The sequence below is a fragment of the Myotis davidii genome, unplaced genomic scaffold, assembly GCF_000327345.1.
Source record: "Myotis davidii unplaced genomic scaffold, ASM32734v1 scaffold174, whole genome shotgun sequence".
Taxonomy (NCBI): Eukaryota; Metazoa; Chordata; class Mammalia; order Chiroptera; family Vespertilionidae; genus Myotis; species Myotis davidii.
In genome coordinates this window covers 415075-438418 of record NW_006289087.1, presented here as the reverse complement: position 1 = coordinate 438418, position 23344 = coordinate 415075, and the positions used below count along the sequence as shown (strand labels likewise).

Sequence of the window (23344 nt, the reverse complement as noted above, 5' to 3'; positions counted from 1 at the left end):
GGGGGGCACGGCCCTGCGCCTCACCCCTCCTGGGTTTCTCTGGCGCTTGAGCGTCCGCGCTGTGGAGCTGTCTTTGTCCCACATGGACCCGAGGCTGCGTGCGGTGGGAAACAGGGGCGCCGCGGCGCTGGAACTGCTGTTGCGGCCCCAGCATCAGGGGGCGCTGGTGCTTAGGGGGATGCTGCCGCTGCCCCGCGTCCCGCCTCCGCCTGGCCGGCTCTGAGAGTTGCTCTGGGGTGGCCGCCTCTGCCCTCAGGTCCCGGCCGGCAACTGTCAACCGCAGCAAGGCTGTCCTCATCCTATGGGTAAAAATCGAGTGGGTGGCATGTGACTTCTTCTGTGACAGCTATTTCTACAGTTTATTTGGTAGCAAATAATCTGCATTGATCTGTGATATTAATTTTTTTTGTTAATCCTCACTCGAGGATATTTTTCCATTGATTTTCAGAGAGAGTGGAAGAGAGAGGGAAAGACAGAGAGAAACACCGATGTGAGAGAAACCCATCGGTGGGTTGCCTCCTGCACGAGCCCCGACCCAGGCCCGGGAGGAGCCTGCACCGTGCCCTTGACTGAAATTGAATCCCTGACCCTTTGGTTGCGGGCAGACGCTCTATCCACTGAGCCACACCGGCCAGGGCTTAAGTCGCTTTTATATGGAATGTGATGGAGCCTGGATCCTGATGGTGGCCTCACGGACTCTGCCTGCCCCCTCTGCTGTAGCTTATGCCACAGTGTCTTTCCACACCGATGTGCGTTACAAACATCTCGTTTGTTTCAAAGAATTTATATATCCCCATGAGCACGAGCACGTACCTGTGTGTGGAAGACACCAAAGTGTTAGTTATCTCTGGACAGTGGGCTTGTAGGAGCTTTAGAATTTATTTCTTCTTTGTACTTGTCTTTCCTACAAACATATTTATGTTATGTTGTGATAACGTTTTTATGTTCCTTACTGCACGTCGTCGCTGAGACGTGGCGTTCCTGATGGATGGTTGCTTGTTTCTAGAGCCAGTGGCCCCGTTTCCTCAGGGGAGACACACTCACTATGACGTGGTGGTTGGCGTGCTGTCCGCCCGCAGTAACCATGAGCTTCGAAGTGTGATCAGAAGCACCTGGCTGAGGCATTCCCTCCAGCACCCCGCGCTCGGCCCCCGGTACGTTCTGAGCTGGCACCTGCCTGACGTAGGGAGTAAGAGGTGCAGCCTCTTTTCCGGGAGAAATGGCATTGTGTTCCGCTTTTCCTCCGTATAGTTGGGCCCCAAAGTCAATTTAACCAGGGTGTTAAGCCAAAAGGTAGTTGGGGAGAATATGGTCATTGGTTAACATACCTACTGTTTATAGATGCCTAGTTTGTTTTGTTTTTATTTTTTCGCTTTGGTTTAGAATAGCAGTTCTTTTAAATATATACATATGTATATTTATTGATTTCAGAGAGGAAGAGAGAGATAGAAATTCAATGATGAGCCCTGGCCAGTTTGGCTCAGTAGATAGCTGTGTCAGCCTGCTGACTTCAGGGTCCAGGGTTCGATTCCAATCAAGGGCACATGCCCGGGTTGCGGGCTTGATCCCCAGTGGTGGGTGTGCAGGTGTCTGCTGATCAGTGATTCTCTCACATCATTGATGTTTCTCTCTCTCTCTCTCTCCCTCTCCCTTCCTCTCTGAAATCAATAAAAATATATTTTTTTAAAAAAGAAAAGTATGTACCTATATAATTAAAAAAAAAAAGCCACCAGAAAAACTCGATGAGGTTGCTGGTTATGTTGGTAGCAGACATTTCAGAGGAAGTGGTGGATATTGAAGCTAGAATTTCTGTTTTATAAATGAGCAGGAAATGAGAAACTAGAGGCTGCAATGGTAGTTCATTCTTGTGCAGAATTTCACTGTAAGGAAAGGGTGTGGACAAGGAGGGACGGGAGGCAGATAGAAATGATGTCAGGACGTCCTCATATTTATAATGGATAGGGGAGGATGGAGCCAGGGACTACAGGTAACCATGGTTACAGGTAACGGGTGAAGCAAGGTTGAGGAGAGGAGAGGACAGCCCTCAGGTAGGAAGGCCAGCCTGGGGCCACGGGAACACCCTCTGAAGTGGAAGAGAGGGTGTTGGGTGCAGGGTGCAGGGTGCAATACGGAGAAGACACTTCCGTATTGGAAGCTTTAGAATTTATTTCTTCTTTGTACTTGTATTTTCTACAAACATATTTATGTTATGTTGTGATAACGGGAAACGGGTGCAGGGGCGGGGAGATGACTGGAGTTGCATTTAGCGGTGTGCGCTGTGACTGGTGCGCTCACCCTGGCTTCACTGGGGGGCTGGGTGGGGGAGTGGGGAGAGTGGGTGGGGGCAGGCTGGGCGGAAGGCTGGCCGGGAGCCACATGGGGCTCAGCGCCTGTGGATTTGCTCGCTGCCTCGCTGGCTGGGCTGGAAGCGTGAAGTTAGAGTTCACGCCGATCAGTCCTGTGCCTCCACGCCAACGCTCTGAAAGGGGGAGGAAATGTGCACATGCAGGGCGAGGCCCGGTGACCATGTTCATGCCGCCTCCCTCAGGGTGCTGGTCAAGTTCATCATCGGCGCCCGGGGCTGCGAGGTGCCCGTGGAGGACCGGGAGGACCCCTACTCCTGCCGGCTGCTCAACATCTCGGACCCGGGTGAGCCTCCTTCCACGGCCGGGACGCCTCCCCGGGGCTGGCGTTAAGGACAGGTCGCTGAACGGAATAGGATAGTGTCTCATTTTAGCAGGAGAAAGTGGAGCCATGTTAGTGCTTCGTGTAATCTACCGAGTCATTTCTTGAAGAATTATTTGAAGAAAGCTGTTGTGACCTTGATTAGACGGCAGCGGGGAGTAGGAAGAGCAGGGATTGGCAGTCACTCGGCCTGGGTGGGCTTCCTGGCTCTGCCCAAGATGTAGGTTTTTTGGATTTTGCAGAGCAAGACTCAATTTATTCATTTTTTATGGCTGTAATCAGCATTGTTTCCAATATCCCTGTTTGCCCCACCTCTCCTGACAGATGCCTTTGAACTTAATATTCCCCGTGGTGTTTATACATACATATGCACACGTGCATGCAAAACCTATTAAAGTAGCTCTGATCAATACATATTTTACTTACTTGTAAACTGAAAACTGTGTTCTTAAATTTGAGAATAATTTTTCCCTAAAAGCAGCCGTACTTCTGAAGCATTGAAAAGCATTGCCATTTGGGACAGGATCACATGACAAATACTTCACTAGGCTTTGCTGTCAGGCGGCCTCCTCACTTCCGATGAGCTGCTGGTGTCAGACTCCCTTCTCACTGTCCCTCCTCAGTCCTGAACCAGGAGATCGAGGCGTTCACTTTTCCCGAAGACCCGCCCTCGGGCCTCTCCAAGGACCGCGTGGTCAGCGTGAGCTTCCGCGTGCTGCACCCCATCGTGATCACCAGCCTCGGGGTGCTGGGCGGCGCCGGCGACGCGGGCTTCCAGAGGAACGTCGCCGTCAGGCTGTACCAGGCCGAGCAGGAGGTGTGTGCTGCTCGCTCATTGTTCCCAGTTCTTTTCAGAAGCGCCGGCCACTTCCTCCCGGCGTATTGGAGGCCGGAGACTTCCCCTCCCGCCCAGCCATGGGCATGTCAGAGGGGAACGCACAGGGTCGGCAAAACTAGTCCCACACGATGTCAAGAACGAGAGTTCGTGAAAGAAGCACACACAACCCACTCAGGGTGCCCTTAATTCCGAGCTACAGGCGTTTCCTGGATGGTCAGTTGGTATCTCAGAATGGGCAGGAAGCTTGGCTGGTGTTGCTCAGGGGTTAGTGTCGACCCACGCTCCGAAGGGTCAAGACTTTGATTCCCAGTCGGGCACGTTCCTGGGTTGCAGGCTCAATGCATGGGCCTGGTTGGGCGTGCGGGAGGCAACCAATCGATGTGCCTCTCTCACGTCCACGTTCCTCCCTCCCTCCCTTCCACTGTCTAAAAATCAGTGGAAAGATATCCTCAAGTGAGGATTAGCCAAAAAATAAAAGAAAGAACAGGCATGAGAAGAGGGAAGGGTTCTTGTCTGAGACACTGGGAGGGGCCAAGAAGACGAGACAGAAACCGTGCTCTTCGATGTTGGTTTTTCCTCTAAAGGTTCCTTTTGAGGGCGGTTCCTGAGTCCTTTGTTCCATGTAGAAATCTGTGATAATTCCATTTGTTCTTAACCCTTTGGGGTTAAGCATAGTAAGTTGTCTTACCAACACCTCACACTTCCCCTAATGCCTCTCATGTCAGGGTGGAGTTTTAAGGTTATGAAGATTCTTTTTAGTAGTTTAGAACTTAGCTACCTTTACTTCATAACCATGCGGACTAGAGAGCCCAGGTGACACCTGAACCGCAGTGGGACAATGCTGGTAACCAGGCGGGGCCACTGAGGACTTAGCTGGCCATGTCAGATATGCAGATACCATGTCAGATATGCAAGTACCATGTGAGATATGCAAGTACCATGTGAGATCTGCGTGTATCCGTGTCCAACAGGAACTGTTTCTTGTCTCCCCCTTGGCAGGAGGCCCTCTTCGTCGCTCGCTTTAGCCCCCCGAGCTGTGGGGTGCAGGTGAACAGACTGTGGTACAAGCCCGTGGAGCAGTTCGTCTTACCAGAGGTACGGGGCGGGGGGTGCAGGGGGGGAGCACCCACGCAGCCTTCGCACGCTGGGCTGGGCTTGGGGCAGGCACCGCTATTCTGTGGGTCAGGAGAGCTCTCCAGGGTGCTAGGGGGTGAGGCCACAGCGGGGCCGACTGAACAGTCGAACTCTGCAGACTCCAGGGAGCGAAGCCATGCCTCCGAGCCACTCTGCAAAGTGTGGCCTGTTACCGTGGTCTCGGTGGTGGAGCGGGGAGCCGCGGGGCTGTGTGAATGACAGAGGACAGTAACGGAGTCATAGAAAGATCTGATACCAAGACCACCTGTCGGGGTGCTTGCATTCTAGTGTGAGAGGTTAGTTTGACAACAGAAAAATAAACAGGACCTGTTTTGGACTTGGGCAGGGAATGACAGCAGTGGCTAAAGATGGTCTATGTCCTCTTGTTCATCGTCTTTTGGATGCGTATTTGAAAAACACAGACTCAAGGGTATACACCAAAATGTTAATGTGTGCTCATTGTGGGATAAAAATGTTAACCAGTGTTTCTTAGGAAAAAGAACAACAAAAAACCTTACAACCTAAATGACAACCATAAGGAAATGTCTCGCTTTTTCTCTTTCACAAAAGAGCTTTGAAGGTACAGTCGTGTGGGAGAGCCAAGACCCGCACGGCCTGGTGTCCACAGATCTCCACAGCGTGGCCGTCAATGACGGGGGCGGAGTCCTCAGGGTCACGACGGTGAGTCAGTCCTGGGGTCAGTTGTCACACGTCTGTCAGCATTTTTCATACATGAAGGTGGTTTTAAGTTTATTTTTACACCAGCCCAGACAACGTGGAATAACCAGTCTGTTTTAGAGTACATAGAAAATATTGTGTAGTCACAGAGGAAAGATGAAAAACTCCGCTGTTCTCTGGTTCTGTCATTCCACACCCCGCGCATCCCACACCCGGAGCCGGGAGTGAGAGAGCCGGAGCCGGGAGTGAGAGAGTTGCCTGCTGAGAGGGGTGGGAGGCTGTTCAGAAAGACCTGACTGTGTGTGGTGGGATTGTGAGGCTGTGTGGGCCGCTGGGCAGGCCTGACCCCACCTGTGTGATGAGTGGCAGGGAGGACGCTGTCGTCACCTGTGGTGCGGCCTCCGGCCCTGCAGCTGGGCGGGGAGCTGCCGGGGGTCTCTGGTCCTGGCAGTCAGCGTTCACACATGCGGGGTGTCATTTGATGAGGAAGCCCTGAGCGCTGCACTCCTTCGTGTCTTCCAGGCCGGGGAGGGTGCGTGGCCTCCTGAACTCTCGGAAGGTGTGGAGGGCGTGGCCGGCGGCTTTATTTACACGATTCAGGGTGAGTGGGCCGGTCGCAAGTGGGAAAGTACCGTCTCACGCTTTTCTCCCGTCTGCTACGGTCATACATCTCTTTAAGTAAAACGTACTTTTGATGAGAACATTTTGTAATTGATATTGATGGTGTCATACTGATCTGTCAATTAGCAGCGTATTTTTCTCAGCATTACTTCTCAGTGCGGTTGCTCTTTACACGCAAGATCAGGCTGATTTTTAAACTGTGTCCCGCTGTGTGACACCACAGCTTAGCCGTTCGGGTCGGTGATGCGGCCTGGGGTTGGCTCCGTCTTCCCGTTACACACGGGGCTGCAGTGAGCACCCATGTGACCCCGTAAATTACCGTCTGCAGGGACTTGTCCGTGTGCGCACCCTCAGCCTAACGGTGCTGCTTTTCCTCCCACGCAGGCGCGTCCATTCACCCTGAGCTTCCGTTTCCCTGCGTCCACGCTCCCGACCACCGCCCCCTGTCCGTTGCCTCGGGCACAGAGTGTAGGGCACAGCAGGGCACGGGTCTGGCCCTGTGCGGCAGCATCTTCTCCAGCTCTCGGCTTTTCCTTCTAGAAGGTGATGCTCTCTTACAAAACCTCCACTCTCGCCCCGGACGGCGCGCTGCCCACCTGAGGAGCCTCCGCGAGGAGGACGCCTTGCTGCAGGAGGAGAGCAGCCGCCACGGCGATATTGTCTTCGTGGACGTCGTGGACACCTACCGGAACGTCCCCGCGAAGCTGCTGAACTTCTACAAGTGGTGGGTCGTCACTGCCGGTGGCTACAATTTGTTTTCGTGTCCTTTGGTGGAGAAAGAGTTTCTCAAACCATCACACCACTGAGATTTTTAAGAAACAAACCAGCCCGTGGCCCCTGCACACTGGGCCCCGGTCTGTCGCGTCCTGGTTCCCGTGAGGAGTGGCTGGTAAATGCTGCTGCTTCGCCCTCAGGCCAGCACAAACCATGGTGCTCTGTCCAGGACACGCAGGCAGAGCTGCTTGCCCGTGGGTCAGTCCTTCCTCGAGTCACTTCCATGTTGTCTCAAGCCACCGTCAGACGAAAAACAGTGAGCTTGAAAGTGGCCCATTTTCATACCTGTCTCCCTAAATCTCACCCCTGGTATAGTCCCCTGTACCCAGGTTACCAGCTGAGTTCTGTCCAATGGAACATCCACCTTATATTTCCATTCTCTACCCATTTGAAAATGACTTGCCCTAATTTCAAAACTTTTACATAAAATGAAATTCAGACTCTCAGAGTCTGTCATATTTATCACTTCCTGAGCCTCCAGTATTTCTGGGGTCTTAGTTGGCATGCCTACCTTTATAATGATAATAGCAACAATAATAGTAACTGTTACACGTACTGTTGTTAATATTAGTCCCTCCAGCGGCCCATCATTTGCTGTTGAGCCCCTTGGATACTGTCTGCCCTGACGAGGACTGAACCTTCTAGCCGCAGCGGCCTAGACTAAACCTGTCAGAGTGCTCACATCTTTGTCTTTCCTTTCAAAATTCTATCAGCAAGTGTGTTTTCCTGGGGAGCCCCATCTGTCCCTGCTCCTCTGCTGCCTGGGCGCAGTGGGAAATTGTCCGGCATCTGTGGGTGTGGGCCGGGTCCTGAGGCTAGTTTATGGGAGGGATGTTTCCGATCCAGGACAAGCTAATGGAATGAGTCGTCCTGTGGGCAGAGGGCAGATACAGATATGACTGGAGGTGTTGTGACTGGACGCCAGGATGGAGTGGGACAGCGACTGCAGCCCAGGCCACCAGCGGGCCTTCCTGTTGTCAGTGGGGCCGAGGCAGGGATGTGAAGGGGTACCGGGGGAGTGGAGGCCCAGGAACGGGACAAGTGTGCGGGCCGTGGGGGAGCTTTAGTGAAATGGGAGCAGTGTGACCGCCGCTGCTGTTTCCTTTTGTGGGCGCCCTGACCTACGTCCCCTTTCGCCACCAGGACCGTGGAAGCCACCAGCTTCGATTTGTTGCTGAAGACGGACGACGACTGCTACATAGACCTGGAAGCCGTGTTCGCCAGGATCGCCCTCCGGACCCTGCAGGGCCCGAGCGTCTGGTGGGGAAAGTAAGTTCAGCTTGTGAGCCCAGGGCGTTCGTGTGCCTGCGCTACGGCCATTCCCTTAGGACGAAATGACTTCCCTTCATAAGAAGCCGTGGCTGAGACAGGGATGTCCCTGTGGGCTCCTGGGTTACTGTATGTTACTGATCTGTGATTAGAGGAAAAACTAAAGTGAAAAACCAGCTAATGTAACGAAGGCGAGAATGTGATGGCTCTGCCCTCCTGCCCTTGAAGTAAGTGGTTCTCAGATGAGCAGCTGCTGCATGTTATATGTCAGAACGTTTGTTCCCTTTCTGAAGCTTCGTTCTTCAGGAATACAAGATGGGTCAGTGGATTTCTTCAGCAAATACACACACGGCGAGCTGGTACTTTCCATTCAGAAACTACACATGCAACTTTGGGAGAATTTAAGTATATTGGTTTCATATAAAATATCCTACGTAGGCAATTCCTTTCTCAGACTAAACAAAGTCTTCATGCTGCTCCCTCGCTTCTGTTCCTGGTGGTGACGGGAAGCGTGAGACGAGCAGAACATGGTGGGACGTGTGTCAGGCGCACAGGAGGCAGCTCACTCAGTGTCAATCTCAGTTTCAGGCTGAACTGGGCCGTGGACCGGACGGGGAAGTGGCAGGAGCTGGAGTACCCGAGCCCTGCGTACCCTGCCTTTGCGTGCGGCTCGGGGTACGTGGTCTCCCGGGACATCGTCCACTGGCTGGCCAGCAACGCGGACAGGCTGAAGACCTACCAGGTGGGTAGGGAAGGGTTTCTGCCGGAGTGGGCACCAGCCAGCCAGCTTCCCAGACCAGTGCCACCCTGAGCAGGGCCAGCCCCATGGGAAGAGCATGTTCTTTCTGTGAGAATCACTCGATAGGGACACACTCCTGTCCCCCAAATGTGGCGCTAAGTTCTGTTCCTGGCCCTTTCTGTGCCTTATTATACTTTCCGCCCATGTTTACTAGTCCCTGGAGGAGTAGAGATTTATATTCCGAAGGAAGAGGACGAGTGCTGCTTCCGTTTGGGTGACACTGGGGACCGGGTCACCACAGCGCTGCCCAGTGACTCCGTCCAGTGTGTTTCGTGCCCTCAGTGCTGGAGTGTTGGGGCTGTGAGAGCCTTGGTCCCTTGTTGTAGGATGTGCTGTCTCATGTGAACAGCCACCAGCTTTCACTCTCTGTCCGTGTTCACATGCCAGGGTTTCGTGTTAGGTGACAAAACAGAGCAGAAAGGTAATTTATTGCCCATTGAGTAGGTGTGGCTGTCTGTACAGATGGGAGAGCATTTAACCCTTTGATGCATGTCCAGGGTGAAGATGTGAGCATGGGCATATGGATGGCGGCCATAGGACCTAAGAGATACCAGGTAAGCGGGCGTCAGGGGGGCTGGAGAGCCGAGGTGGGGGGCTGTGTCGCCCCTTGGGCGGGAGCAGTGGATAGAAGGTCTTGCGTCGTCGTTGTGCTCGTGACTGGATTCACAGTGATCCGCCTGGGTTCCCAGGCAGCGTGTTTCTGAGTAAAACGATAAGGAAATGTGAATGGAAGTTCTGCCCACAAAGAAGAATTGGGTTTTTATCAGAAATTCTTTGCAGCTTTAACACTTAAAGAATCAGCCGACATGAGTTCCCAGCAGTGTGGGGGGCTGGCTGGTGCAGAGGGAACGCCGGGTGGACCATGGTCAGGCCTCTTGTGAGATACACTGGTCACCGAGCTAGAAAAACAAGAACCGTCTGCACAGACCGACGTGCAGGACGGAGCCCAGAGCCCAGAGAGCAGCAAGCTGGCCTCTGCCGCACGATTTCTGTTGGAGTCTGGGTTCTTGCAGCTCCTGCTTTGGCCATAGGAGGTGCCTGGGGCGGAGCGCGCCCCCCATTTCAGGGGGCGGAAGTGAACCCAGTCGGCTGGTTCAGCTTCAATCGTCCCACTGCTCTGTCGCTGTCTCGGTGCCATCCCTGGTGGCATCTGCTCTGGTTGTGTGTGCGGGCGGCTGTGGCTGTGGCTTCTGCAGACTGGCTTTGGTGCTTGTTTCCTGAGTGTTCTGCAGTGGTTCTCAACCTTCTGGTCCTTTAACACAGTTCCTCATGTTGTGACCCAACCATAAAACTATTTTCGTTGCTACTTTATAACTGTCATATTGCTACTGTTATGAATCGTCATGTAAATATCTGATATGCAGGATGGTCTTAGGCGACCCCTCTGAAAGGGTCATTCAACCCCCAAAGGGGTCGTGACCCACAGGTTGAGAACCGGTGGTTTAGAGGCTCTTGTTCTGTGGCCTCCTGCTCCTTGGGAGCTGGGGTCTGGATGTGAAACGCGTCCCCACAGAGAGAGGATCCGCACCCTGTGCTGCCACGCGGGGCATCGCCGTCCGTGAGCGTTCAGTTCCCACGGGGACTCCTGGGCTCCGCAGACGGGCTCCTGCCAGACCCACAGGCTCCTCCCGACAGCTGTTTTCTTACTGCCCCAGGCTCTGGCCGCTCAGGGTCCTGCCTGGCTGTGGGATCCCGTCAGTCTCCTGGCCCTGGAGTCTCGGGCCTTTAACCCAGCAGCTGCGCACGGCACAGGCAAGGATAGCCCTGCACGGCCAGGCCACCCCTGTAGAGCTGTGGGCCAGCTCTGTGGTGGTCTCGGTTTGAATGGTGGCTCTGGGCTGTATCCGGCTCTAATGCGGGGCGCAGGCTGGTCCCGAGTCCCTCCTGCTCTGCACAGCTTCCCTGTGACCTTGAGCAGGTCCCTCTTAGTTCCAGGTTCTCATTTGTGAAAGTGTCTGCCTCACGGGCTAGTGTGAGGACTAAGTCAGGGAACAGTTATAAAGCACTTGGTACGACCCCGGGACAGGGTCACCTCCCATCAGAACAGCCGCCAGCTCTGGTGGCACATGTGAAACTTTCCATTTGCGGCTTCCAGACCCTTCTTCCCAGGACTCCCCTTAGTGCCGCACTGTGTCTACATTCCACAGTCAGTCGCCCCAAAGCCCGAGTGGTTATCTCTGCAGTGACGTCAGCTTCCCCGGGAGAGGCCAGCCTGTGCGTGAGCCCTGTCTTGTCCTCAAGCATTGACATCCGTCCCGTCGGCTTTGTTTCCCCCAGGACAGCCTGTGGCTGTGCGAGAAGACCTGTGAAACGGGGATGCTGTCCTCCCCGCAGTACTCCCCACGGGAGCTCGCGGACCTGTGGAGGCTGAAGGAGCTGTGCGACGACCCTTGTCAGTGCGAGGCCAGATGAAGGGGACGCGCGGGGAGGGGCTGGGTGTCTGTGGGGACCCGGGGGAGCAGGTGCGGCTGGATGCGAGCTCCCTTGGGAGCTCCAGGCGGGCTCTCCTGGACCCTCGTTGTGTCACTTCTTGTTCGCAGTTTCCTCTTTAAGAATCAACCCTGATGCTGTAGCGTAACAGAAACTGTATTTATCTATCGGGAGATGTGAAAAATACCAAATAGTTTATAAGTCCTGATGCATCGCGTCTAGTTAGCATTCACTAGCTATCATTTTTGGTTAAAAGTTGGCTTGTTCAGAAATCTTGAGTGGCTGAGAGTTGGACTTTCAGCCACCGGATTGCAGAATAGCTTCGTGTAGCACGATTAGCTTCGTCTAGCACGATTAGGACAATTATATGGGCCGAAAAACTCACCGAAATGCTGTGCGATGCTGTGGTCGCTCTGAGCAGTAGTCACTTGTACCAAAGTGTGGGTTTCTGGAAATAACATCGCTTTCTGTGGATGTCTGAGCAAAGGGGGCAACTTAGACCTGGGGAAGAACCCGGTGAATTCTCAGGTCTGGACCTTGGTTTTAAAGTTCATTTATCATTAATGGACAAATGCACGTTTTCTTTTGCCATTTCACACAAATCCTGGGAGTCACAGTTTAGTACTCCTATTAAAAATGCGACATTTTTGTGAATATAAGTAAAATCAAATAATCTCAGGGTTTTAGTGCCAGAGGGAAGGATATTTTTAAATAGTTGACACTTTGAAAGAATTATGCTTTCCTGCTGTCATTGCCTAAAGTTTACCTGATATGAGTGAATTTTGATCAGTGCTGGGAATCATTTACAGAAGAATATAGGCTCCTATAGGGGTAACTGCGGGAGGAAGCATGTAACTGACTTCGAGAAGTGCTTGCTCTGAGCACTGCGACTGAGAAGGGTGATCGTAGCATGTCCGCTGTGCACAGTGGAGGGTGTGCCCTTGAGTTTAAGGGACATTTCCCTAAATGACCAACCAAATCACTTTAGTAGCCTTTTAAACCAGTAGTATCAATAGAGGATTCCATTAACCTGGTCTTATGACAGACATGAACTGTGTTCAGATTTTATTAGACTAGCTAGGTTCTATTTAGTATTGGAATCTTCACATAATGAAATGCGATCACGAACTATAAATATGAAATAAAATCAAAATCATTAGTAGGTACAAAGCCTTTATTGTTGCTATTATGTACAAGCCTAGAAACAGTCTCTTCCCTAAAGAAAAGTACAACCTCTGAGAGAACTGCTCCCATAGGTCATTTCTGCCCGGTGAGCCCCGGAACCACAGTCCAGTCTCTGAGCTGTGTGAGCTGCTGTCACCATCGCACCAGCAGGCTGTCTCCATTCTCCACAGAGTAGAACTGCAAGGACTGCTGGTCATTTTCTAGTTCAATCTCTCTGCCCGGCATCTAAAGTCAGAACAAAGGCTGGGGGTGACTCAGACAGACCTGCCAGAGCGATCACATGCCCCGCCCCAAGCCCGCGGGCAGCCGTGGAGGCGTAGTTGCACAGCTGCCTCTGCTGTGGCCGGGCTGGCGCTCCGGGCAGCTCACCTTGGGGCTCTCGTAGGCCAGCAGCAGGTCCGACACAGGGACCTTGAGGAGGCGGGACAGCAGCCCTTTCACCTTCTGAATCGTCATGGAGTCTGTCAGAGAGAAGCCAGCCGTGCTCTCAGGTGACAGTCACCTGTCGCGAGAGCTCAGTGCAGGACCGCAGGCCCCGTGGCAGCTGAACTGTCACCTCAGAGGCCGGGGAGCAGACCCGGTCTCAGCACCCAGAGCCAGTGCTCGGCCCGTGTGCCCTTGTCAGCGAGTTTTCACACTAATCGGTGGCGTCTAATCCTCCCTCCCTCTTCCCAGTCACCAGAAGTCAGGTCTCTGCAGAGGAATGATGGGAGGAAAATCATTCACTTCTCCTTTTGAATCTCTGTGGTTGTGATGCCCTAACTACAGACACTGCGGGGCCTCTGGAGTGAGGGGTGCCTACATGGTCTGCCGGGCCCTCCCCGCAGGCGGCCGGCAGTTACCACAGCCTCAGGAGTAAACGCTTCGTTTTGTTCAAAAAACACTATGTATGAACTTTTCTCCAAAGATAGTTGTGGTAAATATCGGCTATTTTGATGAGAAACACAGTTTCTTTGAAGCTTTAGCTGGAGGTACAGCAATAGTGAGGTGTTCCTACAAATATCACATGGATTCAAATATTTTTCTATCAAAAACCATTTTTGTAAAGGCTGTCTGTTTTTATGCAACTTGTGATAATAAATGTTCTTTATTTTAGAAAAAAATACCTTTCCTTAAGTGTATGTATTGAATGGCCAACAGACATTTATCATTTTAATCAGCATAATTTGCTCAGGTAACCGCGTCCTTTTGGAAACTCTAGGTGGACTGGCTTCACCGTTTGGGGTGGTCGCAAGCTGACCAGCCGCGGGCCTGGGAGAGGCCCCCTGGGGCTGCGCCCCAGCTGTGCCTTTGCTAACCGTGTGAGCACACGCAGGGCTTCCTGTCAACACAGAGTCCTCCAGATGAGCGTTCGGGGAGTGAGAGGAGCAAGGTCGCCTGTCTTACAGCAAGAAGAGCTAGTGACAACCCCGGGCTCTGCGCGCGACGCAGACGCAGGAGGGGAGGGCGGAGGCTCATCTCTTACCCGGCAGCTGTTTCTCCAGGGCGTTCTGGTCGGGATGGTCAGGACAGTTTATCTTCAGGGCTGGAGGGAAACCAGGGCAGACTGGTTGAGACCGGCTGCAATAGGACTTAAACGGCCTGAACGTTAAGGGCATTGCCAGGTGACGCAGCTGCTGGTACAGCCTGGCTCAGACCCAACAGGGGTCAGTCTTGAAGTTTAAAAGTCCTCCTGTGAACACTTCACTAACATTCACATTACTGACCGCAAAGGAGCTGGACCAACATTCTGTTGCTTTCCCTTCCCCTTCAGTCCTTCCTTTCTTACAAGTTCACTAGGTTTTCAAGTGCAAGACAAGTCACACATTTCCAAATCACAATTCAGCTCACTGCTGAAATACTCCCCACATCTATAACACTATTAAATGGGCCGAAAGCAATGAATTGCTAAAATGTTCAATATAGGAATTTACATGTGTTTGAGAAATTTATCATTTCTTTAAAAACCAATGTACTCGGGCACTTGAAAGAAACCATCTCTATTAGGCTATCGCTCTGTTTCGGTACCTAAGGACTCGAACACAAAGAAGCTGTCTTTGAATTTGGGGTTCTTACTTAGTAGCTGGTTTTTGAGCAAAAATGGTTGTTGTGTTTTGAGCTCCCCATCTTCAGGTGCACCGTATTCTATTTAAGAAATAAGAAACGATGAATGGTAATCCACAGGCCACTGTAAGGGAAAAAATGTCAGGTAAGTGTCAACACAGGACCAGCCCAGCAGCAGCTGGTCCGCTAACTGGATCCACTTCCTGTGGACCCTCCCGCCCTCCGTATGACATCACTGTCCTCAGAGACAGGCAGTGTCCTGACAGACTAGCAAGATGAGGCTGCTTCCAAACACCTGAAGCGTTTGCTCCAAATGTCACCCCTGCTAACGTTTCTGAACTTGAGAGGGAGCTGGTGCTATTTGGGACACAACTCACAGGACACCTTCACCCAGTTCCAGCCAGATTTAGCCATGGAGGGCGGCCCCCGGAACCACCCGCCAACTGGGTCCCCTGGAAACGCAGCCTCAATATGGCACGAGGTGTAAGGACAGCAGCACTGACGCGCCAACGTGTGCTGGGCCCTCGGTGTGAAGGCTGAGCCGAACCTGCAGGGCTGCTCAGACCTTCTCGCCCACCCCAAGTGACTGAGTTCACCGAAAGCAGGCGGGAAAGTGGGCCAGCTAAGGGAGTCATGCGAAAGCAATTCCCAAGGCAGCTTTTCTTCCTCACAGAGATCCAGCCTGAAGCACTAAAGCAGCGAGCTCACATTAGGAAACGTGTGAAAAAGGAAGTCACATGACAGTGACATTTGGAATAGTAATGAAGCCCAATCAAAGTGGAAAGGAGTCAGGGACAGAGGCCTGAGGTGGCAGCTCTGGGCTGAGTGTGAGGGAGCACCTGGCACGGCCTCTGGAAGCTGCCTTCCATCGGCCTGGAGGCCAAGGGGGAGCTGAAGTGCCAGTGCCTAAAGTCCACCTTCAGACGCTCCCATTTTTACCCCCCCCCTGGGTGAACCGGGCACCGGCCCTGGGTCGGAGTGGTGCCGACACGTAAAGATGACCCACAGCCCAGGTTCCACCTGCTGTCTGTCCTCTAAAGACAAGATCTCCCATCTCGCCAAAGTCGCCCCAGGGAAACACTCAGCACCAGCTTAATGAAATAACAGAGCCTGGGAGAGAAGCCATGGCCTGTGGCCCCGCGGACCCGGGAAGGCGGGTGTGGGTACGCACTGCGGCAGAGGGCCTGGTATCTGGGGTGGGCGGCCAGGAACGCCGCGCTGGGCCTGTCCTGGTCGGGATCCTGGTGCCCACCCGCCTCTTTCCACTCCTTCCCGAACGCCTTCCGGTAATCCAGCTCGGCCCCGCGCCGCTCCTCTGGGCGGATCTGCGTGGAGAAGTGCCAACAGGTCTATGAGACAGGTCTCTAATGAATGTGTGTTGTGCCCTATTCTTCCTCACTGCCCACCCAGAGATCATCTCACTGATAGGTACAAGGTAATAATTATATTTTTCCCTTTTTAACATTGACAGTTCAGGAGTTTATTCAAAAAGAAAATTCTGTTTCCTACTTCATGAGAGTATTGGCCCACGAGCTGGTTTCTGGACTAGGCCAGGTGCCTGAGGGCCTTCAGGCGTGGGGAGCCCACCTGGAGGAGCCCACGGGGGGCGGGGGGCACATGCCCAGGCAGCGCTCCAAAAGGCACTGCCTACCCGTTTACAAGGAGGGTCAACAGGCTCCTGGTTCTGTCTTCTTTCTGCCTCCAACTCCCCCACCCCCCGAGGAAAAGGAGGAAGAACCCGGTGTCCCTCACCCTCCTTGGTGATAACGAATCGACCGGGTGACAGGTCACTGCTCAGTCTGATTCCTGTCACTAAAACGCACAGGAGCCCTTTACCTCTAAAGGACAACCACGTCTGACGCCCTCTGCAATAGTCAAATAGTGTCTTTTGCGTTTTCTGGCGCCCACCTCGCATCTGTTGAGGGTCCGCAGCTGGCCGATCTTGGCGATGATGAACTGCAGGTGGGTCTTGGCCCCGCTGCCCACAGTCAGGGGGTTCCGTAGGCAGGACAACGAGTGCAGACTCTGCAACTTATCCAGCTCGTTGATGAAGGACCACTGACACCCAAAAAAGGAAATACACATTTCAGGGTCACTTTCCAGATGATGTGAACGAGCAAGAGAAAAGCAACGTTACTGGTGGAGTCTGAGGGCCAGGATTTCATCCACTGAGCACTTTGGGCCAAGGAGAAAGAGTCTGCTGCACGAGTTAAACTGATTCCTTAATGTTTTTGGGTTTAAATGAGGAATTTCACCCAGGAAGCATTTCTCAGAACATTTAAAGTATTTTTTCATCGAAGGAACCTACAAGCGCCCGGGCGTGAGGGTGCAGTGCGGCCCCAGGGCTCGGCACCCCGAAGAGGCTTACTTGCGATATCCGATTGTCGTCGAGGACAAGGGACTGCAAGGAAGGGAACATTGCCGTTTTGCACCCTGGAAAAAGGAGAGGAAGGTCACACAGCAGAAGTGCAAGCAGCAGGTGAAGCATGGAGGACGGGAGGGGATGTAATAATCTCACATACCAGCCCCAGCATCCGGGAAATGGAGAGAAGAAATCCCAACGTCACCAAGGATCAGTCGTTCTAACCTGAAGTTACAAATGTTCGGTTTGATTGCAAGGAACCATACAATTACTGAGGGCTATCAGCCAGACTAGAGCTGTAGTTTTTTTTGCTACACCTTAGGTTTTCACCCCAGGTAAACACTCAGAAACCATGCAGTCCATCCAACTCAGGGCACGCACTGGACCCGCTCACTAAAAGTTTCTGTGCACTAACGTAACCGGCATTTTAGCCATTACCTGGGCAGATATGCTATTAGAAACAGCTGGTTTTCATCAATTGACTGGTTAGAGGAAAGGTCTAGTAACCTGACCAACTGGAGAACGTCAGCCGGCCTGCGTGGAAAAGAATATTTTCAACATGAACTTAATATCTTGTTTTCAAACACATAGCCTTAAAACACCTACATTTGCTATTAAGGAAGGTTGGGGGCAACATATTTAATTCAGGGCTTCCCCCCAATGGGGTTTTCCTCAATTAGTGGTGACGTTTAAGCTGACATTCTAATTTGTGAAGGCAATGAGTATTTTTCTAATTCTTACTTGCAAATCCTTCTGAAAATTAACATGTAATTGAGACTATTTATTCCGGGTGAGTAGATGGTGACAGGCAGTTACGTAAACCTTGTTACCTTTCTGAAATGGAAATGTTGTTGGACTTGAGGTACAGCTCCTCGAGGGCTGGCCAGCCCTGGGCACAGTGGAGCACCTGGGAGGGAAACGCAGTTCAGGGGGCGCGCCCTCTGCTGGTTGTTTCCCGTGTTTGTCACTAAAACCTGCACATGAATCCCACTGAGTTTTAGAAACAAAGTGCCTTACAAGACAGTTCATTAAAGACGAGTTCAGGCCAGATGACACGTTAATGGCCGTGTTATGAGGATAGGGACATGCCTTTCGGCACTGAACCACCCAGTGAGGTATCAATGCGTCCTGCAGCCATACCCGGACGTGGACCGAGGCACCTACAACCTGCACTAACGCGGCACATTGCTACCTGCTTCCCCAAAGGAAGGGGACTGACTGAAACACTTTCCTCAATTATCGACACCAATCGGATTTGTAGAGAATATGCTGATCAGTCAAGATTTCTCTGTGATGGCTCCTAAGGCCCCACTTGCACCTCCTGCCCTCTCCCCACCGGCATTTCCATGGCCCCTCCGGGCCTGACGCTAAATCTAAACCTGGAGAGGGGGCCACAGGAAGGAGCCCAGGAAAGGATTCGGTGGCTGTGGCCCCAAGTTCAAGACGACATCGCTGAGGAAGGTGCCTCGGTGGCACTTCACAGGTGAACTCACTGGGGTGTCCTCTGTCTGTGTCACAGTGGCTGTTGTGGATGTGTGAAGGCAGCTGACCCGCCAGAAAAGAGCGGTACCCAGCGCTAGGTGGGCGGGCCCTGGAGCCGTCCCAGTGATGCCCAGTGAGCAGCGATCCCAGAGCTGAGCTAAAGGGCTGTGAGGACTTCCCGCTGTGGGCCCACCCTGAGAACTCCTGTGGGACACCAGGTGCTGGGGCTCAGCCAGCGGCCACTCTGCGCTCTGAAAGCTGAGTGCATACTCACTGCACACTGCGCAGCCACGGGTCAGACCCCAGGGCAGGTCGGAAGGAGCCAAAACGGGGACTCAGACTCGAAGTCCTACCTCCCCACCACGACTGCCAGGCAGCCTATAGATCCTATTATGTGAGTAACTGGATGATTAAAATGAGGCCACAGTTATGCTTCAATTCTCTATTAACCAGTCATTTGAAAGCACTTCTTACTGGGTAATAAACCCAAGAGACATGATTACCTCGGCCCACGTGACTCCTGTTCTGTTGAGGACTAAGACCTTCAGTGCAGAGAACGTCCCGATGGGAGCCGGCGAGCCCGGGGGGAACCGCAGCTTGTTCTCACTGTGGAAGCAGGAGATGCAGTGCTGCCTGCGGCGCAGGAGCCAACACAGGCACTGACGGCAGCAATTTGGGATTTAACAAGAGCACCCTGAAGTGTCAACCTTAAAGTTATATCAAAACAAAGGGAGCCTGGCCGGCGTGGCTCAGTTGACCTATGAACCAGGAGGTCTCGGTTGGATTCCCAGTCAAGGGCACATGCCTGGGTTGTGGGCTCCATCCCCAGTGTGGGGCGTGCAGGAGGCAGCCGATCCATGATTCTCTCTCTTCATTCATGTTTCTATCTCCCTCTCCCTTCCTCTCTGACATCAATAAAAATATATTAAAAAGCAACAACAAACCAGTTCCTACCTGAGATCAAGGACTTCCAGGTGTCGGAGCTGCTCGGCAATACCTGTGACTTCCTCCCACGCCGACAGCAGGTTTTGTGACAAGTTGACGACTCTGATATCTAAAAGCACGTTAAGAGCAGCAATACAGAAAGAGTCACAAGAGACCTGACAGTGGTTCCCTCGTAGCTCTGAGCACACGGTCTGCACCCCCTGGGCCCGATTCTGCACAGAGGACTTTACCTTTTTAAATCGTCCAACTGTCCATTCAGAAGCGAAAAGCTGTCACATACTGCACACTAGACACAAACGTCTACAGCCCAAGTCACTGCCGCCCCATCTCGCATTGTCCAACCAAAGGGAAAAGCCGTGATGGTGCTTTTGCTTGATTAGGTCCTGCCGTGTCCCCAAGGTCCTGCCGTGGTGCTGTCACTGCGGCAGCCTCACATGGAGCCCTCACCTCTCCACTGGCCCTGTTATCCTCTGCACTGGGGGAATCCCTGAGTCACGTGGCATCTCCAGGACTACAGGGGTCAGTGTCAACAAAAGTGCTAGGAAGCTCTGGCTGTCCGGAGGGCCTCCTGCAGGTGGGATGCAGTTGCTATGACACCTACTGTCCCTGGCCGAGAAATTCAGAGCAGAATAACCAGTAGGACAGAAGGAGGCAGGTACCCGGGCGGAATGCTGGAGGGGGTGGTGGCCGTGCCCCCTCCAGAAGGGCCCCGTTTAGCAAACCGGGTGAAGAGATGGAGAGGAGCTTGGTTCAGGGCTGGGCCAGCTAAGGAGACTCTCACTTATCCGGGCAGCGACTGCCCCATAAACTGGGCTGCTAGTAGAAAGGAAGCCGGGGAGGTGGACACAGGTGGCCGACAGCAGTGTCCGCACAAGTCAGGTGATCGCTGAAAGGATACTAGGACATGTGCTGGCAATGTCTCCTTTGTCACCAGCACAGCTTACGGCACAGCTCCTCAGGGAAATGTCTCGCAGCTCGCTCAGCTGACTGCAGGAAAACAGAGTTCACATGGACCCGCACACAGGGGCGTATCCACAGGTCTTTAAAAATTACACAGCATCTCAGACACATAACAAGGACCAGAATTAAATATCAGCACCCGCCACCCAACTGGAGAAATAAAGCATTACTGAAAGAAGGAATAAAGCATTACATACATCACAAAGACAAGTCACCTGCCTTGTCCCTTTCCGTTACACGCCCCTTCCGCAGAATTAAATATCAGCACCCGCCACCCAACTGGAGAAATAAAGCATTACTGAAAGAAGGAATAAAGCATTACATACATCACAAAGCTCCCTTACCTGCCTTGTCCCTTTCCGTTACACGCCCCTTCCGCCCCGGGGGCCAGCGTGCTACATTGGGGTTTAATCTTAAGCCTATCTGAAGTTTCACTATATATTCCCATATCCCTAAACAATTAGACTATTGTTGGTTATCATGAGACTTGATATAAATGGAACCCTACTGTATATGTCCTCCGGCAAATTGCTTTTTCCATCCACAGTATACTGCTCAGCAGTGATTTAGCTCATCAGCACATGGACCCAGAACACTCACTTCCACTTTCCACAGTGGCCACCAGGGGTCACTATAGGACGCATCAGCAGGGTCAGGCCAAACCACAGCGCTGACCATGGCTAAACTGCATCATTTCATGCCCTGCAGATGCTACATGGTAACTGGGGAACTTAAAGGGAAGAGCGCAGGGAATTCTGACTCAGTGGGTCTGGATGGGACCAAGGTGATAAGGGTGTGCAGCTACATGGCACAGTGAACAGTTCACACTTCTGTCTCCCTGTCAGGTATCAACCAGCTAGAAATGTCACCTCGAAATAGAAAAGGACCAAGGTGTCCACCTTCGGTACTCAATAGTCAATACCAGATAGTAGAGTATAAAAGTCAATAATCGGCAAATCCATCTTTTCATTCCAATCTGGAGAAGCCCAACAACCCTGAGCTTGGGAAGGATTTTAATTTCCCTGAATCCTGACCCTTGGATTCCTGCGATTTCCAGCTGCTGTTTGTGCAGGAAGCACAGGCCAGTTAGGGGTCAAGGTCTGAGTGTGGACAGAGAGTCGGGTGAACTTGCTCCTGGACCTGAAGGGACTTCGCGGTCAGCTCCTCGGGTGCCGGCGATGTGGGCTGACTGCAAACCGGTAGGCGTCTGCTCTCCCATTATCAATTCCACTCACCTCTGCTTTTTTATAACAGAGCCAAAACCAATAGTTTCCACAGGTATGTTCCCAATTGTAACAATTTGCTTTTTTGCATCATCCTCTGGTTCATCTTCGTAGCGGTCCCTAAGCGCAGTGAGAAAGTCTACTCCAAAGTTTGCTTTGTGTGGACGAATAAAGGACCCTCCTGTTGGGTGGCTGGACAGGAGAGAAATGGAGCACAGTAAATGCCCACGGAGACACTGAAATAAGATGACACATGCAAAACCCTTAGAACGGTCCCTGCCGCCAACGTAAACATCTGCATTTATAAGCTTATTTACAAATATATTAGCAAATAAAGCAATTCTACAATTTTCAAAAGAAAAAGAAAATAGTCCAGCCAGCTTAGCTCAGTAGTTAAGTGTCGACCTATAAACCAGGAGGTCATGGTTCGATTCCCGGTCAGGGCACATGCCGGTTGCGGGTTCCATCCTCAAGTGTGGGATGTGCAGGAGGTAGCCAATCAATCGTTTTCTCTCATTGATGTTTCTATCTATCCCTCTATCCCTCTCTCTTCCTCTCTAAAATCAATGAAAATATTAAAAGTATATACATATCATCCGCCAAAAATGGCCATAAATGCTGGGAAGAATGCATGCCATAAGCTACTATTTTAAAGCTTTTTCCTGGAGAGCAGAGCCCAGCCCTGAACAACAGTGTGTCATCCTACCAACCTGAGCCCACCAACACCCCATGCAGCACATCCTAACGTCTCTGTGAGGATGCTGTTCTACACGTAACACACGTGGCCATCTGACATTAACACATACACCTGGAGATCTCACAAGACCGGCATTCTACTATGTGCATGTTCAGGATTTTGTCTGATCACTGCTTCTTACCAGATATCTAGGCTAGTTCTCTTTTCTTTCATTCACTTAATGGATTGTAAATTTTTAGTGAATCAATGAGAAATGTCTACATTCATCCAATTTTTCCTGATCCCCTGATTGGGGGGAATGTGAGAGGCAATCAATCGATGTTTCTCTCTCTCCCCTCCTCTTTTCGTTCCTCCCTCCCTTCTTCCCTTCCACTTTCTCTAAAAGATCAATGGAAAAAATACCCTAGGTGAGGATTAACAACAACAAAAAAAAGAGTGCGTTTTTTAAAACATGGGAAAAAAATCTACAAATAGAACAGTGTGGTGGTGTTTTTCTTTAAAAGATCAATAGAAAAAATATCCTCGGGTGAGGATTAACAACAAACAACAAAAAAGTGCGTTTTTTAAAACTTGGAAAAAAAATCTACTAATAGAACTGTGTGTTGTTGTTGTTTTAGAATACACCAAATTCTACATTACAGAACTAACCCAAGAGCCAAACACTTCTTTTCCAGCCATTTTGATTAAACACTTAACTGTTATCCCAAATAAGCATGCCAATTCATAATGAAAAGTTACCTGCATTTAAAATACACAGTCCCTTCATGACTCCCATCATGCTTGCCCTCTCGGGATTTGTCCCACTCCACTCCCAGCCAGAGTCCTAGCAGAACAAGAAACACTAAATGAGCAGTAAGTGGTGACAGAGGTACCCCTTGGTATTTGCTCTGTTTTTCTGCAAGCAAATATAGCTTATTTAAATCTAGGTATGATCCTAGCTCAGGAATTAAATTTCCAACCACAAGCAGCCATTTGCCAAACATTAGGACTGCTGGATTTCTTTTTGAAGTAACTTTTACATGTTTATTTACAACTACAGCTAACACTTGCACCGGTAACTGGTCCAAGTGCTTCAAGCACCTTAACTCATTTAGCTGTCACAGCAGCCTTATAGAACATTCAGTGTAATAGCCCCAGGAGCAACTACTAAGTCTGTGTTCAATTTCTCTGTCTTTGTACCAATTCCATCAGATGGCCTCTAAAAGAAACCCCAAAGTAG

The 23344-nt window shown here is 51.6% G+C and overlaps 2 protein-coding genes across 4 annotated transcripts in view; one reads left to right on the top strand and one right to left on the bottom strand.

The window, feature by feature from the left end:
- Positions 1-887: 887 nt before the first annotated feature.
- B3GALNT2 (beta-1,3-N-acetylgalactosaminyltransferase 2) lies at positions 888-12075 on the top strand. Of its 2 annotated transcripts, none has more exons than XM_006761303.2 (11): positions 888-1154; positions 2549-2649; positions 3309-3502; positions 4523-4618; positions 5228-5338; positions 5858-5936; positions 6497-6680; positions 7874-7999; positions 8582-8741; positions 9296-9352; positions 11076-12075. In XM_006761303.2, exons 1-11 carry the CDS (start codon positions 985-987, stop codon positions 11208-11210), a joined length of 1413 nt encoding a protein of 470 aa, XP_006761366.1. In that variant the 5' UTR covers positions 888-984; the 3' UTR covers positions 11211-12075. The 2 variants fall into 2 exon arrangements, with proteins under 2 accessions (XP_006761366.1, XP_015417834.1); XM_015562348.1 differs by lacking the exon at positions 11076-12075 and adding an exon at positions 9579-10090.
- A 309-nt stretch (positions 12076-12384) lies between these two features.
- Positions 12385-23344, bottom strand: part of TBCE (tubulin folding cofactor E) — a 12026-nt gene continuing 1066 nt past the window's right edge. The window contains exons 2-16 of one of the 2 annotated variants that reach the window (XM_006761246.2): positions 22864-22948; positions 21441-21620; positions 20144-20232; positions 19255-19354; positions 18804-18906; positions 17649-17725; positions 17257-17352; positions 16979-17043; positions 16825-16889; positions 16365-16514; positions 15628-15781; positions 14469-14537; positions 13879-13938; positions 12783-12874; positions 12385-12638 (exon numbers count right to left, since the gene is read on the bottom strand). In XM_006761246.2, coding sequence (XP_006761309.1) covers positions 12546-12638; positions 12783-12874; positions 13879-13938; positions 14469-14537; positions 15628-15781; positions 16365-16514; positions 16825-16889; positions 16979-17043; positions 17257-17352; positions 17649-17725; positions 18804-18906; positions 19255-19354; positions 20144-20232; positions 21441-21620; positions 22864-22948 — 1478 coding nt within the window. In that variant the 3' untranslated portion in view covers positions 12385-12545. Of the gene's footprint in view, positions 12639-12782; positions 12875-13878; positions 13939-14468; positions 14581-15627; positions 15782-16364; positions 16515-16824; positions 16890-16978; positions 17044-17256; positions 17353-17648; positions 17726-18803; positions 18907-19254; positions 19355-20143; positions 20233-21440; positions 21621-22863; positions 22949-23344 lie in introns of those variants that run through there. The other variant, XR_001513456.1, reaches the window with a different exon arrangement.